This window comes from Equus caballus, chromosome 1 (genome assembly GCF_041296265.1).
Source record: "Equus caballus isolate H_3958 breed thoroughbred chromosome 1, TB-T2T, whole genome shotgun sequence".
In the NCBI taxonomy this organism is placed as follows: domain Eukaryota; kingdom Metazoa; phylum Chordata; class Mammalia; order Perissodactyla; family Equidae; genus Equus; species Equus caballus.
In genome coordinates this window covers 133,830,507-133,844,392 of record NC_091684.1, presented here as the reverse complement: position 1 = coordinate 133,844,392, position 13,886 = coordinate 133,830,507, and the positions used below count along the sequence as shown (strand labels likewise).

The following is a 13,886-nucleotide window of genomic DNA, read 5'->3' as shown; positions in this document are numbered from 1 at the left end:
CTATTTAATATAAAATGTCAAGATTTGTTTCAGTTTCTTTGCAAGGAACTGTGAATGAGACCGTCCCCAACAATTAACTTGGTTAATGAAGCCTTCAGAGCATTTTCTGAAAGCTTTCCAATTTCTGTGTCTTGAACATTGAATTCATATTGCTGTTTGTGTAGTAACAGTGATACATATTAGATGCTTAGTAGGTCTTTGTCAGTTTTTTAAAGACAAAGTACTTTGAAAGTCATTCTCAATTAACCTCAAAACTACTTCACCTTACATTTAGCTCACTCTTAGAAGCTGATAACTCCCATGGGGATGGAGGGAGAGTTGTCTTAAAGAAGGTCCCAAAGTTGGAGATCTTTGTTACTGATAATCTAGCCAACTCCAGATTTTAGGACAAAGATTTAATTTGGTCATATTTGGATCTATAATTATGTGAGTTATTTGTCACTTTTATCTTCAAAGCACTTTAACTTATTTTTGTTGTTAGTTCCATTGAGTTAATATCAACTCCTAGTGACTTGTGTACAGCAGAGTGGAACCCTGCCTCGTCTTATTTTTTTTTTCTTTTTGCATCATCCTCTCACCTTTTGGCGCTGTATCAGACAATGCTCCACTGCTATTCATAGGGTTTTCATGGCCTATTTTTTCAGAAGCGGGTGACCAGGTCCTTCTTCCTAGTCTGTGTTAGTCTGAAAGCTCTGCTGAAACCTGTCCACCATGGGTGACGCTACTGGTATTTGAAATACTGGTGGCATAGCTTTCAGGATCACAGCAACATGCAGCTGCCACAGTACGACAACCAACAGATGAGTGGTATGGGTCCCTGACTGGGAAATAAACCTGAGCCATGGCAGTGAGAGCGCCAAATCTTAACCACCAGACCACCAGGGCTGGCCACTTTAACATATTACTGTCTAAAGCAAGCAGAGTAGAAATTGCTCTGTTTTACAAAAGAAGAAGAAAAAGCTCAACCAGGTTAGGTAACTTGCCCAATATTTCACAATTTCTTCTATCTGGGACTCAAACTCTCTCCTATATGAGACTCAGTCAACATCGTACTACCTCTTCGTGTCATGTTTTCTTTTTCTGGTCTTAGAATGACCTCGCATTGAGTACCAAGAAAGGTGGTTCTTAACTATAGTGTACTTTTATACCATATCAAAGACTGTAAATATCTGTTGCTGCTACTGTTGGAGGAATGCTGTCTGCTATCTCTGGTCTTTAATTTGTTGCAGAGTTTGCAACTAATGTGGCTCTGTGTTTTGCCCAATCAAAAGAAACCAGCCATGGATATAAGAATAGCCCTTCTGATGTTGGTGATTGGGACAGTCCTCATGAGAAGACTATCACATGTAATAGTTAAGAGTATATGGTTCATCATCATTTGACTTGATAAATAGTGGCCAAGCAAATTGCAGTTGTTGTTTTAATTATTTGTTCAAACGAATTTCAATGTAAAGGATTTTGGCTAGTCTCCTGGAACTTGTTACAGAATTTCTTTCATAACTGATAACCGAAAAGGCACAGAACAGCCAATATCCATTTGTTCTCAGTGTGTTTCCTTAGAACTGGATGACCTATCGGGCTTTAAGAAGATAGTGAGCATTATGGGGAAATCTTGGCTCCTTCAGAAAGAAGAAGTGCAGGCCCCTCAGATTGGGGGGGGATAAAGTTTGTGTATTTCTGGTTTATTTTAAGGAATTTGCTTCTCCACTTTATTACCCAAGATGAAATAGCTAACTTGGAAATGCTCAACTGGAAATAATCAAATACTGTCTATTCTAGAAGTAAACAGAGTAAGACAGTTGCTGAGTTTTAATCTTTTGCTTTTTGTGGAATTAAATCCATTTTTTAAGGAAACTATTGCTGATATTTCTCTAGGCAGTAAGCATTTAGTGTGGAAAAAATGCCTAAGATGAAATTCTTTTGAAAAACAGTTTTCAGACATGATTAAAATGTAGATGGGGTTGTCTAGGGTCATTTTCAGAGTAGGAGCCAAATAGTATATAAATCAATCACACATTGATTGGTAGCAGTTCTGACAATGCCAAAAGCACAAGTTTATTACCACAGTAATCCAGGGGTCTTGAGTAACACAGGAGTCTTAAACTCAGATGTTTACAAGAGACAGGTAAATATTTTAATGACTACCCTGGGCTAAGAGGGCTCTGAGAGGAGCCTGTGAAATACGTACTATGTGAATTCTCTCAATTTTGAAGTGTTGGCCATTAATTTACAATATTCTTAAATGTGGGTCAAAGAAAAACTGCACTGGGGCCATATTTTCCAACTTGCATTCGTCTTGGGTTGCAACTTAATGCCACTGTCCATCTGACACAGAGTGGAATCACTGAGAAACTTCAAAAGAAAAAAGAACTAATACCTGAGTCCCACTTCATAAAGATTATAATTTAATTGCTTTGGGTTTTGTCCTGGGCATCAGTAACTTTTAAAGCCCCATCCTCATCCCCATCCCTGATGATTGTGCAGTGCAGTTTGAGACTTGCAGATAAGGTTGAGACCATTGATCTAGACACTGCTATAGTTGCAGAGGGGTATAGGTGAGTGTGCTAGGTCATAAGAGACAATAGGACTCGTGGGAAATTCACAACCTCAGGAAAGGGCCATACTGTAGGCCCTGGTTGAGTGGGTTTTGTGTAATGGTCCCTTCTAAAGGGTCTGGTGTGAAGTGCCCAGTTTGGTTTTTGTCAGTTTTCCGGTAAGTGGAGGAAATAATTCACAAAACCAAAAGAACAGTAGAACTGACAAATAGTAGAGTGTTCACATCAACTGGCAATATATTCTCTTCCCAAAGGAGAGAAATCTATCTGGGCAAGTAAATTAGAGACTGAGCAAAGATGTTTGAATGGTTCTAAGCAAAGCTGTCATTAAGCTATTTGTGTCAAGTCAATGCACAATTCTACTTAATCATTTATAGTTAAATTCAGAGCACTTAAGAGTCACAAATTTCTCGCTGTTACTTTAATTCTTTGGATGATGTTTGTTAGGACTGAATTTTCCTGTTTTTATTCCAGTGTGGCGGTGTGGAAAGAATATCAGTATTTCTCAGCCATAGTTTTTCCTTTTGTAAAATGAGGATACTATTAAGAGCTGTAATTTGTTGAGTGATTCTTGCTAGATGCTTACTTATGTTATCTGTATCTTCTCAGCAGCCCTAAAACAAAGTAAGCATTGCTAACCTATTTTACAAGTGAGAAAACAAGATCGTAGACTATTAACTCAAAAATTACATAGAGTTTATAGCAGGATCATCCTTATGTGATTTCATGTGTTCATTCCATCATGCTGTATTGTCTTTTATAGGAACATTGTGAGGATAAAAGAAAATTAATGGGAAAACAAAGCCTAGTTACTAATAATAAGCATACTAGTACTAACTTAGGTAAAAAATAAGGATAGAGAGCTGTCTCACACATTCCCAAAGGCAGGATGAGATTGGATCCAGGAACTAGAAAGCAATTTGGACTCCTAAACTGGTATTGTCCGTCTTCTATACATCCACAGCATTCTAACAACTTCTGCTTTTCCTGTCAGCTACCCCATAGCTCCAGGTGTTCTATTTTAACTGCTGCAGACACATGTAGACAGAACCAACCAACCAATGGGCAGGATCGTCGGGACAAATGTGGCTCTTGGGGTTTACCCCTCTGGATTAGGAGCCAGATTTTGGAGATCATGGTTCACTGGCTGCACATCACAGCAGGTGTGTTCAGCAAAACCAAAATGCCCTGCAAGTTTTATTTTTTAAGTAAATGTAAGGAATTAGTATAGAATAGATAATTATGGCTAACTTATTTAATGTTTACTACATGCTTCATGTCCATCTTTTTAAAACTCACAATCCTATGAGATAGTTACCATCTCCATTTTATAAATAACAAAATAGAAGCTCAAAGAAGGTAGGTAGTTTCCCTAAGTCATCCTTTTGTAAGTGGCAGAATGAAGATTCAAACTTAGATTCCTTCAGTCAACACCCGTGGCATCAGGCACTGTTGGCACTGGAGGTATAGCAATGAATAAAGGGTCTGTTGGTTTATCTGAAGCTCTTAACCCTGATTCTACATGGAGACTCAATGGATTGCCCAAGGTCACCCAGCCAGTTAATGGCAGAGCTGGAGGCACAATTTGACCACCACTATTCCTTTCATTTCACTAGCTGCTTCTCAAACAGCCTTGCCAAAAGTACCTGCTAAAATTATATAGACTGGTTAGGGGACTTTCAGCCTTAGATTGACCTAGAGACTCAATGACTGATTCTTATTTTTGGCTCTTCTCTGTTCAAAACATGTCTCTTGTTGTTAACCTCAGATACTCCGCTAAGAGGGATCCAAAGTATACCTTTTTCACCCTCACATTTGAGAGCCACCCTAGCATTTTAATGAGAGTTAAGATGCAATCCCCATATTTCCAAACCCTCTCCTGAAGGCCAACCTTACCTACTTTAAGCTGGTGACTTGTCTTCCTATGCACAAAGTAACATTTCCTGACTTGGTATCTTATTTGGCACCTGTATATCCCTCATTACTGACTGTACCTGTATAAAAGTTTGGTATTTGCTTTTCAAGCTGCCTGCTTTTTGCCATGGAGTATTCAAGTTTCTTTCAGGGTGGGAATTTGAAAGGGATTATAGAAATATAAAGCTAATTCTCTATAGTAGACAATTCTCCAGAAAGCTCTCTAGGCTGAAAACTTGCTGCTATAGATTTTAGATTTCCTTCTGATGGCTAAAATTTGTTTCTATATGCATAATAACAAAGCAGTGCCCTAGAAGCCATTTCAGTCCTCATTAAATTGCTATTTCTTAGAAATGTGAATCTCGAGTTTGTGCAGTGAGGATCTGGATCTTTGGAATCAACTGGCCAAGCTGGGATTCCTGAGGACTGACCGCATACACACAGAGCAGGATTTTGTCCTAAGTTTTCTGAGGGAACCTGTCCAAAAACACCACTACTTACTGAATTTCCCAGCTTCCTGTTGAAGGGAGACTCCCTATGTATACTTCCACCTCTGCAGGTCACATCATTTTCTCAGAGGGAGTGCAACATAAAATGATAACCAGCATTTATGGAGCACCTCCTGTGGGCCTACTTGGGCAGCAGACATTCTAATGGAATGTTCTAAAATTGTAAATCCTTGCACCTGCTCTCAAGTCATTTATAACTAATTGCTAGTCGTCTTGGTATGAACAAAGTTCTTTGCTTCTTAATAAATTCCCACCATATGACCCTGACTTGTGGTTCATTTCTATTTAACTTAAGGAAATACTAAAGAGTTTTCTCTAACAAAGGGGGAAGCATGACCTGAGTTTCCACCTGCTTTGGAAAAGATGCCTGCTTTGGATAGGAAATGAGTTTGTATCTAAAAATCCTGCAACTGGTTTGCAGCATTGTAAAGGTCATGGCAACAAATACCAGAGAATGGGTTTAATGAACAGTGATAGTATTCTACATGCATTTGAAGAATTAATTTTTACTCCATTATTTTGACTAGTTTGCAATAGAGTAGGTTAAGAATTGTACCATCTATTCATGTTAAAATCACATGAGTACAAGTCAGTGCCTTACAATGGTCTAATGCTTGCTCACTAACCAATGTAAATAAACTGTTGGTTCCACAAAATTGTTTTACAGATTCTAAAAGCTATTTCTTTGGGACACTGGATTGTGTGCCCTTTAAGATAAATTCTACAATCAAGGGCCTAGCCCTGAAGAGATTAGAGCCCAAAGATCACTCTGAGGAGAACAAATCCATATATTGTAAAATGCACACATCTTAAGTGTTCAGTTTGATGTTTTGACAATTGTATACACATGTGTGATAACATCCAAAAGAAGATATAGAACATTACCTTTAACCCAGAAAGTTCTCTTGTGCATCTTTCAAATCATCTCTGCTCCCCCTCCCTACTCCATTGATCATTTGCTGATTTTTATCACTAAAGATTTATTTTGCCTGCTTTTGGACTTTATATAAATGGAATCATATAATATGTACTCATATCTGGTGTCTTATAATGCTTTAAAGACTCATCCATATTGTTGTATGCATCGGTAAATTATTCTTTATTGCTGAGTAGTATTTCATTCTATAAGTATACCCAATTTGTTTATCCAATCTCCTATTGATGGACTTTTAGGTTGTTTCCAGTTTGGGACAATTATGAATAAGGCTGCTGTGTATATTTGTACACAAGATTTTTTTTGTTTATTTTGTGGATATACATGTTTTTGTTTCTCTTGGATAAATGCTTAAGAGTAGAAAATTGCTGAGTCACCTGGTAAGGTATGTTTAACTTTTTAAGAAACTGTCTTCCTGTTCTCCAAAGTGGCTTACCATTTTGTACTACCATCAATGATGTATGAGAGTTCCAGTTGCTCCATATCTTTGTCAACATTTATTGTTTTAGCCATTTTAGCAGGTATGAAATAATGCTGTGATTTTAATTTACATTACATTCTCCTGATAATAATGTTGAGCACTTTTCATATGCTTATCTCACATTTGTATATCTTTCATGAAGTGTCTTTCATGTCTTTTCCCATTTTAAAATTGGATTGTCTTTTTATTGTGGGTTATTCTGTGAAATCTGGATACAAGTCCTTTGACAGATATATGTGCTATGATTTTTTTTTTTTTTTTTTTTTTTGGGTAGACTATGGCTTATTCACTTTCTTATTGGGAGTTTTTGATGAGCACAAATTTTTATTTTGATAAAGTTCACTTTATCAATTTTTTTCTTTTATGGTTTTGTGACCTCAAGGTCACAAAGGACATATTCTCTTCTAGAAGTTTTATGGTTTGGGGTTTTATGTCTGTGGTGGATCATAGATGGTCTATGAGCCATTTCAATGGTTTTAGGCTTTACAGCTATAGTTTGGAGTTTTACATTTAGGTATATGATCCATCGCAAAGTAATTTTTGTGTACAGAATGAGGTTTATTTCAACATGGATATCCAGTTGTTCCAGCAACATTTGTTTAAAAAGATTTTTCTTCACACATTAGGTTGATTTAGCATCTCGGTTGAAAATCAACTGACCATATGTGTGTGTAGTTATTTCTAGACTCTCTATTCTCTTCCCCACAATATTTAATCATTATTGCTCTTCATATTTTCCAGAAAATCTGGGCTTCTGTCTGATATAAACTCTCTTTTATCTGAAGGAGTTCTTTTAGCATTTCTTCTATCACGGTTTTTCTAGAGATGAATTCTCTCAGCTTTTGTCTATCAGAGAATATCTTTATTTTACTTTTATTTTTGAGGGGTATTTTAGTTAGATATAGAATTCTGTGTTGACCTGTTATTTCTTCTTTCAGTATTTTGAAGAAGTTGTTTACTTGTCTTCAGGTCTCATTTGTTTCTGGTGAGAAGTCATCCAATATTTTTATTGGTTTACCTGTCCATAATGTGGGTTTTTTCACCTCCAATGGTTACATCTACTCTTTATCTTTGGTTTTCAGCAGATTACTATGATATATCTAGGTATATTATTCCTTGTATGGAGTTTACTGAACCTCTTGATCTTTGTTGATGTCTTTCATTAATATTAGATATTTCTTGGCCATTATCTCTTCATTTATTTCTTCATACTCTCTCATCTCTCCTCCTGGGACTCCGATTACACATATATTAGATGATTTGATATTAACCTACAAATCTCAGATGATTTTCCCTCCATCTTTTCTCTTTTTGTTTTCAGTTTGGATACCTTCCATTTAGCTGTCTTCAAGTTCTCTGATGCCTTCCTGTTAAACCCATCTAATGAATTCTGTATTTCTGATATAGTATTTTTATTTCTAGGATTTAATTATGTTTGTATGGTTACCATGTTTCTGCTGAAATTTCCCATTTCTTCACACATGTCATCCATATTTTCCATTAGATGTTTTAACATTTTAATAAGAGTTAAAGATCCCAACTGATAATTCAATATCTGGGTCATCTCTCATTTTGCTTCTATTGAACCCTTCCTCTGTTACTGTGGATCTTATTTTCTTGCTTTTGCACATGTCTTGTGTATGTGGTTGTATGCAGGACGTTTTTGTATGAAAAACAGGAGAAACTGAAGTAAATATTACTTACCTTCAAAATGGGGCATGCCATTTTTCTTTCAGCCACTTGAGTAGTGGCTCAGTCAATCTGATGTGTATTTGACCTAAAGCTTTATTGAAACTTTAGTTTGATTCAGTTCACCACTAGCTTCAGATATTTTGAAGGCAGAATCAGAACTTTTCTTTCAGTAGGGCCTAGGTTTTGGGCATTGGCAAGATTCCAGAGATCTGACTTTACTTTGTAGCCAAGGTATCAGCTTTTGGAAATGTGTGAGATCTCTCCTTTCTAGTGAAAAATGTGGACAAACCAGCCTAACTGCCAGGTTTTTTTGGATAGGGGGATGGGAGATATTCCTCTCAGCTCTTCTGTATGCCCTACCCTTAGTCTTTTAAGGAGGAATGCCCACAGTGCTGGGAGATGGTCTCTCAGCTCTCCTGCTCCACGCTTAGCCTTCAAGACTGTTTCTGATGAATTTCACAGCATTCCTGCCTTGCCCCCTCATTTAGAAAGGGTATCTTGCACTTGGGAGAGGCTCCACTTGCCTCAACGGCAAGGGTGATCTGTCTCAGCTCTTTTAGTATCCATCTGCCTCCCACTTTTAGTCTACTACTTCCCTGTACTTGGTTAAGATCCAAGAAGTAAGATTGGTAGGTGGACGCAGGCTTTCTCTATGGATTTGAGTCCTAGATTCTAATGTCATGCCAGCCTCCATGGGCTATTAAAATTTTGTTAAATTTCAACTGGTTTCTCTTCACTCCCCTGTGGTGGATTCCTCTGCCTGCCATATAGTTCAGCATGGAATATAAGCAGCCATGGGTCTCTTCTGTCCTATAAATGACTTAGCTCTTTCAGGAGGTTGGTTCATTTAGGTTTCTTTTTGTCCTCAGCTTTCTGAGGTGTTTAAAATATTTTAGATTTTCTAGCTAAATCTGGCCTTTTCTTTGTTTTCTAGAGTGGGAGCTATGTTCTCTTGTGATTTTCTACATCCAAATCAGAAGTGAATTCCAGGAATGGGAGTTTAAAAAATGGTTTCATTTTCATATTTTATTAACTAGTTTTTAAAATTAAAAATACATGGGTAATAAAAAGTTAAATTTTATAGAATGGTAAACAATGAAAAGTAAGTCACCTTCCTATTCTGGTTCCCCTAATCCTCTTATTCCCTCTACAGACAAATAGCATTACCAGTTTCTTGTGATTTCCTCCCAAAATTGTAATTACAAAACATGTGAATATTTGCCCCCTTATTTTTTTTAACACAAATAGAAGCATACTATATTTTATACACTTTGTTTTTTCATGTAATTCTTTCACCACCTTGACGTCTTTTACAGGCTGTATAATATGTCTTAATATGGATGCACTTTGGTTTATTTAAATAATCCCTAATGATGGACATTTGGGGTGTTTCCAGTATTTTTTCTCACAAACAATGCAGTATGTATGCCTTTGCCCACATTCGCTGTTGAGTATATTTGTAGTATCAGGAATGGGCATGTTTAAAATGCTTCATGAAGCTCCATGGAGCTTCATATTATTTTAAAGTGTTGGCTGGACTCTCAGGAGTTGGTGATATGGGTTTTGGGAGGACTGGTTATCATAGAAGAGGCATGAGGTGCTAGAGTTGCTTGGGGAACAGATGTCAGAACAAAGCACACTGTAGACCCTATGAGAGTAGGAATGACATATTAAAATCTTTAAAATGTAGACATTCAACTGTAACTCCTTCTTTATACATATATTGGGGATGTTAAAAAGTTACTGATGTCTGATTCCTCTCCTGCCTCCTTATCTCCTACCATGGGGGAAAAAGGATAAATGATACTTTGTTTGGAATGCCTTACCCAGCTATATGACTCGAATGATCCTGATAAGCAAGGTTACATCCCAGGAGGTTTTCTAAGGGAATGAAGAGTCATGTGTTACACAAGAAATACTGTCTATGTGATTCTGAGATCTTCCCGTGAAGATGTTATGTTTTTTGAAGTTTTTTTTTTTGTGTGTGTGTGTGTGTGTGAGGAAGATTGGCCCTGAGCTTACATTTGTTGCCAGTCTTCCTCTTTTTGCTTGAGGAAGATTGTCTCTGAGCTAACATCCATGCCAATCTTCCTCTACTTTGTATATGGGATGCTGCCACAGCATGGCATGATGAGCAGTGGGTAGGTCCACACCCAGGATCCAAACACATGAACCCCAGACCACTGAAGCAGAGCGCGTGAACTTAACCACTACGCCACTGGGCTGGCCCCTGAGGAGATTTTTCTAATTACCTATCTAATTAAAGCACATTAAGTTTGGTTATTGCAATTCAAGAAAGCAACGCACTTTCTTATGAAAAAGACCACTGCACAGAAAGTGCTCTTTGTCCTAAGATCAGGTCAAAGGAGAGATTTTAAAACATATAATAATAATGGCTTATATTTATTTAATAACATAGGCATAAATAATGTCATTTATTCCCCAGAGGACCCCTTTCAGGGAGATTTTATATATTGGGAAGCACACTCATGAGCTTTCCACCATCTTCTTCCCTACGGCTCCCCATCTCAGTAACTGACTGTACTGTTCATCCAGTTGCTTTTAAAGTTAGTAACCTAGTAATCTTCCTGTGACATCTGTCTCTCTTTCCCTCATTCCCCCATCTCCAATTCTACACCATAGGAAATTTGGTTTATCTCCTAAAATTCTTGAGAATCCATTCACTTTTTCTCCATTTCATTTTCCACCATTCTAGTCCCAGTGAACAGTTTCATCATCTCTTATTTGCAGTATCTTTTAGTCTCCCCTAGATTGTCAATTCTTGTCCCCCTCTCAATTCATTCTCCCACTCATTAGCTAACATGAACTCTTTTAATGTTGACTCTGACCATGTCACTCCTTGCTTAAAACTCTCTAGTGCCTTCCCAATGCCCTTAGAAGAAAATTACTCACATGGCCTCTGTGGATCTGTACCACTAGTCTCTCCTACCTCTCCATCTATTGCAACCAACTCTCTTCCCCTTTCCTATTTCCTGCCACACTGGTCTTTCTGTGCTGCAAACTGGCCAAGCTTCTTCCATGCTCGGCACATTTGCACAAGCTCTTCCTTTGCTTTAGAAATCCTCCCTGGCCTGCCAACTTCCCCAAGCTAATGCCTTATCCTTTAGTGTCATTTTAAACATCTCTTACCCAGGAAAACTTCCCCATCCAAACAAGTGTAGATTGGATCTGCCTGTTATTTGCTCTTACTACTCTATATTTCTCCTTCTTAGCATTTACTACAATTCTAATTATATAGTTATGTTCTTTTAATTTTACTTTTTCTGTCATTGGAATAGGTAATATATCCATTTGGTACAAAATTCAAATTGTACACAAAGTATAGAGTAAAAAGTCTCTTCCCTTTCCCTTCTCTCTGCTACCCAGTTCTCCTTACAAGTAATCACTATTAGCATTTTGAATATCTCTCCAGAGATATTTTCTGAGTATACAATTATGTACATAATATTCCTCTTTATTTTTGCCTTTTATTAACACAGATGCTATATACATTTTTCTGCACTTTGTTTTTATCTGTTAATAATATATCTTTGCAGTTCTTCCATTTCAATATGTAAACAGTTGCTTCTTTTCAGATAGCATAGAGTATGGGTTTACCATAATTTCTTTACCCTCCATTATTGGACATTTAGGTTGTTTCCAGGCTTTGGTTATTACAAACAATGCTGCACTGAATAACTTTGTATATATAAAGTCATTTCCCACATTTATGGCTATAGAATAAACTTCCTAGAATTGAAAGTTAAAAAGTTATGTGCATTTTTAATTTTGGTAGTTATTGCCGAACTGCTCTCAATGTAGGTTGTACCAATTCACATTCCCACTAGCCACAGATGAAGAATGCATGTTTAGTCACAATTATGTCAGTGAAAATTTTTGTTCTTTGCCAGTGTAAGAGGTGGAAAGTGCCTCTTGAAAACTTTAATTTGCATGTTTTTCTTCCTTTCAAAGTTATTTTCATATGTTGAGCCATTTGTATTTCTTTAGTGAACTGTTTCTTCATAAACTTTGCTTATGTTATTATTTACTGTCTGACTTCCTCACTACACTTTAAGATCCGTGCTCCGCGTGCAGGGATCCTGTGTTTTGTTCATCGCATAGTTCCTGGTAGTGAAATGAATGAAGCTCAGAGAAATGACTGGGTCATGTCATGCAGTAGTGAAGTCCAGAACTCATGTTTGATTCCAAAGCCCACACGTATTTCCACGATCACCCAGTGGAAAAAATAAGCATTTAATTCACCACACCGCAGTCCAGATAGGTAATGTAAAGCGTCTGAAGCGTGCCGGGAAGTCAGGACTGGGGCAAAAAGGCAAACAACTGCCTACCTACGGTAGCAGCCGTTTTCAAATCTATTTTACTGGAAGGCAGGAATGCAGGCCCATTGTCGGATCTTTATTTACCCCGAGGCCAGATTTCTGGCTTTATTGTGAAATCTCCTGATTTTTGAATATTTCCAATCAAAACAAGACTGCGCTCAAATGTAGCCCACCGGCAGCGAGTTTGCAAACTCGAGTAAGCTGGAGTAGGAGGCTGCTTAGGGCAGTACCTTATTTGGATAGTGACAGCCACGAAACGAGGAGGTTTCTACCTAGGACGATAATGAGGTTCCCTGCCCTGGGGTTTGGGCTTGGGGGCTGGGGCTCCCGGAAGGACGACTGAAATAAACACAAACAGGGGTCAGGGCAGCGCCAGGTCCTCCTGGTATGGCTGGCCACTCCAGCAGCGGGGTCCCCGGTTTCTCCAGCGTCCACCCAATGGCGTTGGGCGGCAGAGGTTGCCCGGGATGAAGGGAATGACTGACTGCGCATTCCCTCACCGGTTCCTTTAGAGCCAAGCCGTAAGTCAGCGCCCAATCCCTTCCCGGCTTCTTGAAGACACTGACCTCCCAGGCAAAGCCTCCGCTCGGCGATCTACTTCTCTCCCTCCTCAGGCGCTGCCCGCAACCCCATCCTATGACTTCCGTTTGCTTGGTCGTCTGGGAAACCTCCGACTTCCGGCCGCGCATCGGTGGGCGGAGCCAAGATGGCTGAGGAGACGCTGGCGTCGGTGAGCGCCGCGGTTCTGCTTAGTGTCCCGGCCACCGCGGGGGGCAGGCCAGGGCTGGGCTGGGAAGAGCAGAGGCGAGTGGCGACGCAGGCTGGTGGGCGGCCTGTGTCCCACGCAGCTGCCCCTGAGGAAAAGCGGAGCGGGGTCCGGAGCGACTCGGGGCGGGGGGCGACACGGTCTGGCTCCGGGCATCTGGTCCGCCTGGGAAGGCTGAATTCTTTGCGACGCTGGGCCTGTCTAGGACTGTGGTCCCTCTTGGGGTACGGAAAAGGGAGGTTTTCATCAGAAATGGCTCTTTTTCTAGCCCCATCTTTTCTTTCTGGCAGGGTTTGGAAAGGAAGCACTACCGTTTGTACAGTTTCTGTTAATCCCTTGGCGTAGGAATTGAGTATGACAAAATCTGGAAGATTTCGGCGTCACTGGCTTCTGTCAGTGGGAGGGGACCATGTTTTCTCTGTTGTGGTTAAGTTTGGGAAAGTACTGTTTTGGGATTCAGCTGGTCTGAGTTAGGCGTTGATTAAACTCCCTCAGAACTGCTAATACAAAGTAGCCCAGATCAATTCAGGATGACCCAGTGCTAGTTATTTTTGAGGTGTTTATTCATAATTGGATCTAATTTCTTTAAAGTTCCGAGTGTGTAAACCTTGTCTACTTGTTTTAGCATTGAGTTTCAAAGCATGTTCTGTGCGTTTGTTAGAATGACTTGAGTTATTTATTCGGAATATATTGCC

The 13,886-nt window shown here is 39.0% G+C and overlaps 1 protein-coding gene across 17 annotated transcripts in view; it reads left to right on the top strand.

The window, feature by feature from the left end:
- Positions 1–13,886, top strand: part of LOC100063282 (E3 ubiquitin-protein ligase ARIH1) — a 188,252-nt gene that overhangs the window by 112,520 nt on the left and 61,846 nt on the right. For 2 of the 17 annotated variants that reach the window (XM_070233875.1, XM_005602952.4), the window contains exon 1: positions 13,083–13,155. The exons of 3 other annotated variants lie outside the window; for them this stretch is intronic. Coding sequence is in view for 2 of the 14 variants with exons in the window: in XM_005602950.4 (XP_005603007.2) it covers positions 13,132–13,155 (24 nt within the window). In the remaining 12 variants the exon portion in view is untranslated. Of the gene's footprint in view, positions 1–9,553; positions 13,416–13,886 lie in introns of those variants that run through there. 12 more of the 17 variants (XM_023654123.2, XM_070233924.1, XM_005602950.4 and 9 more) reach the window with 11 other exon arrangements.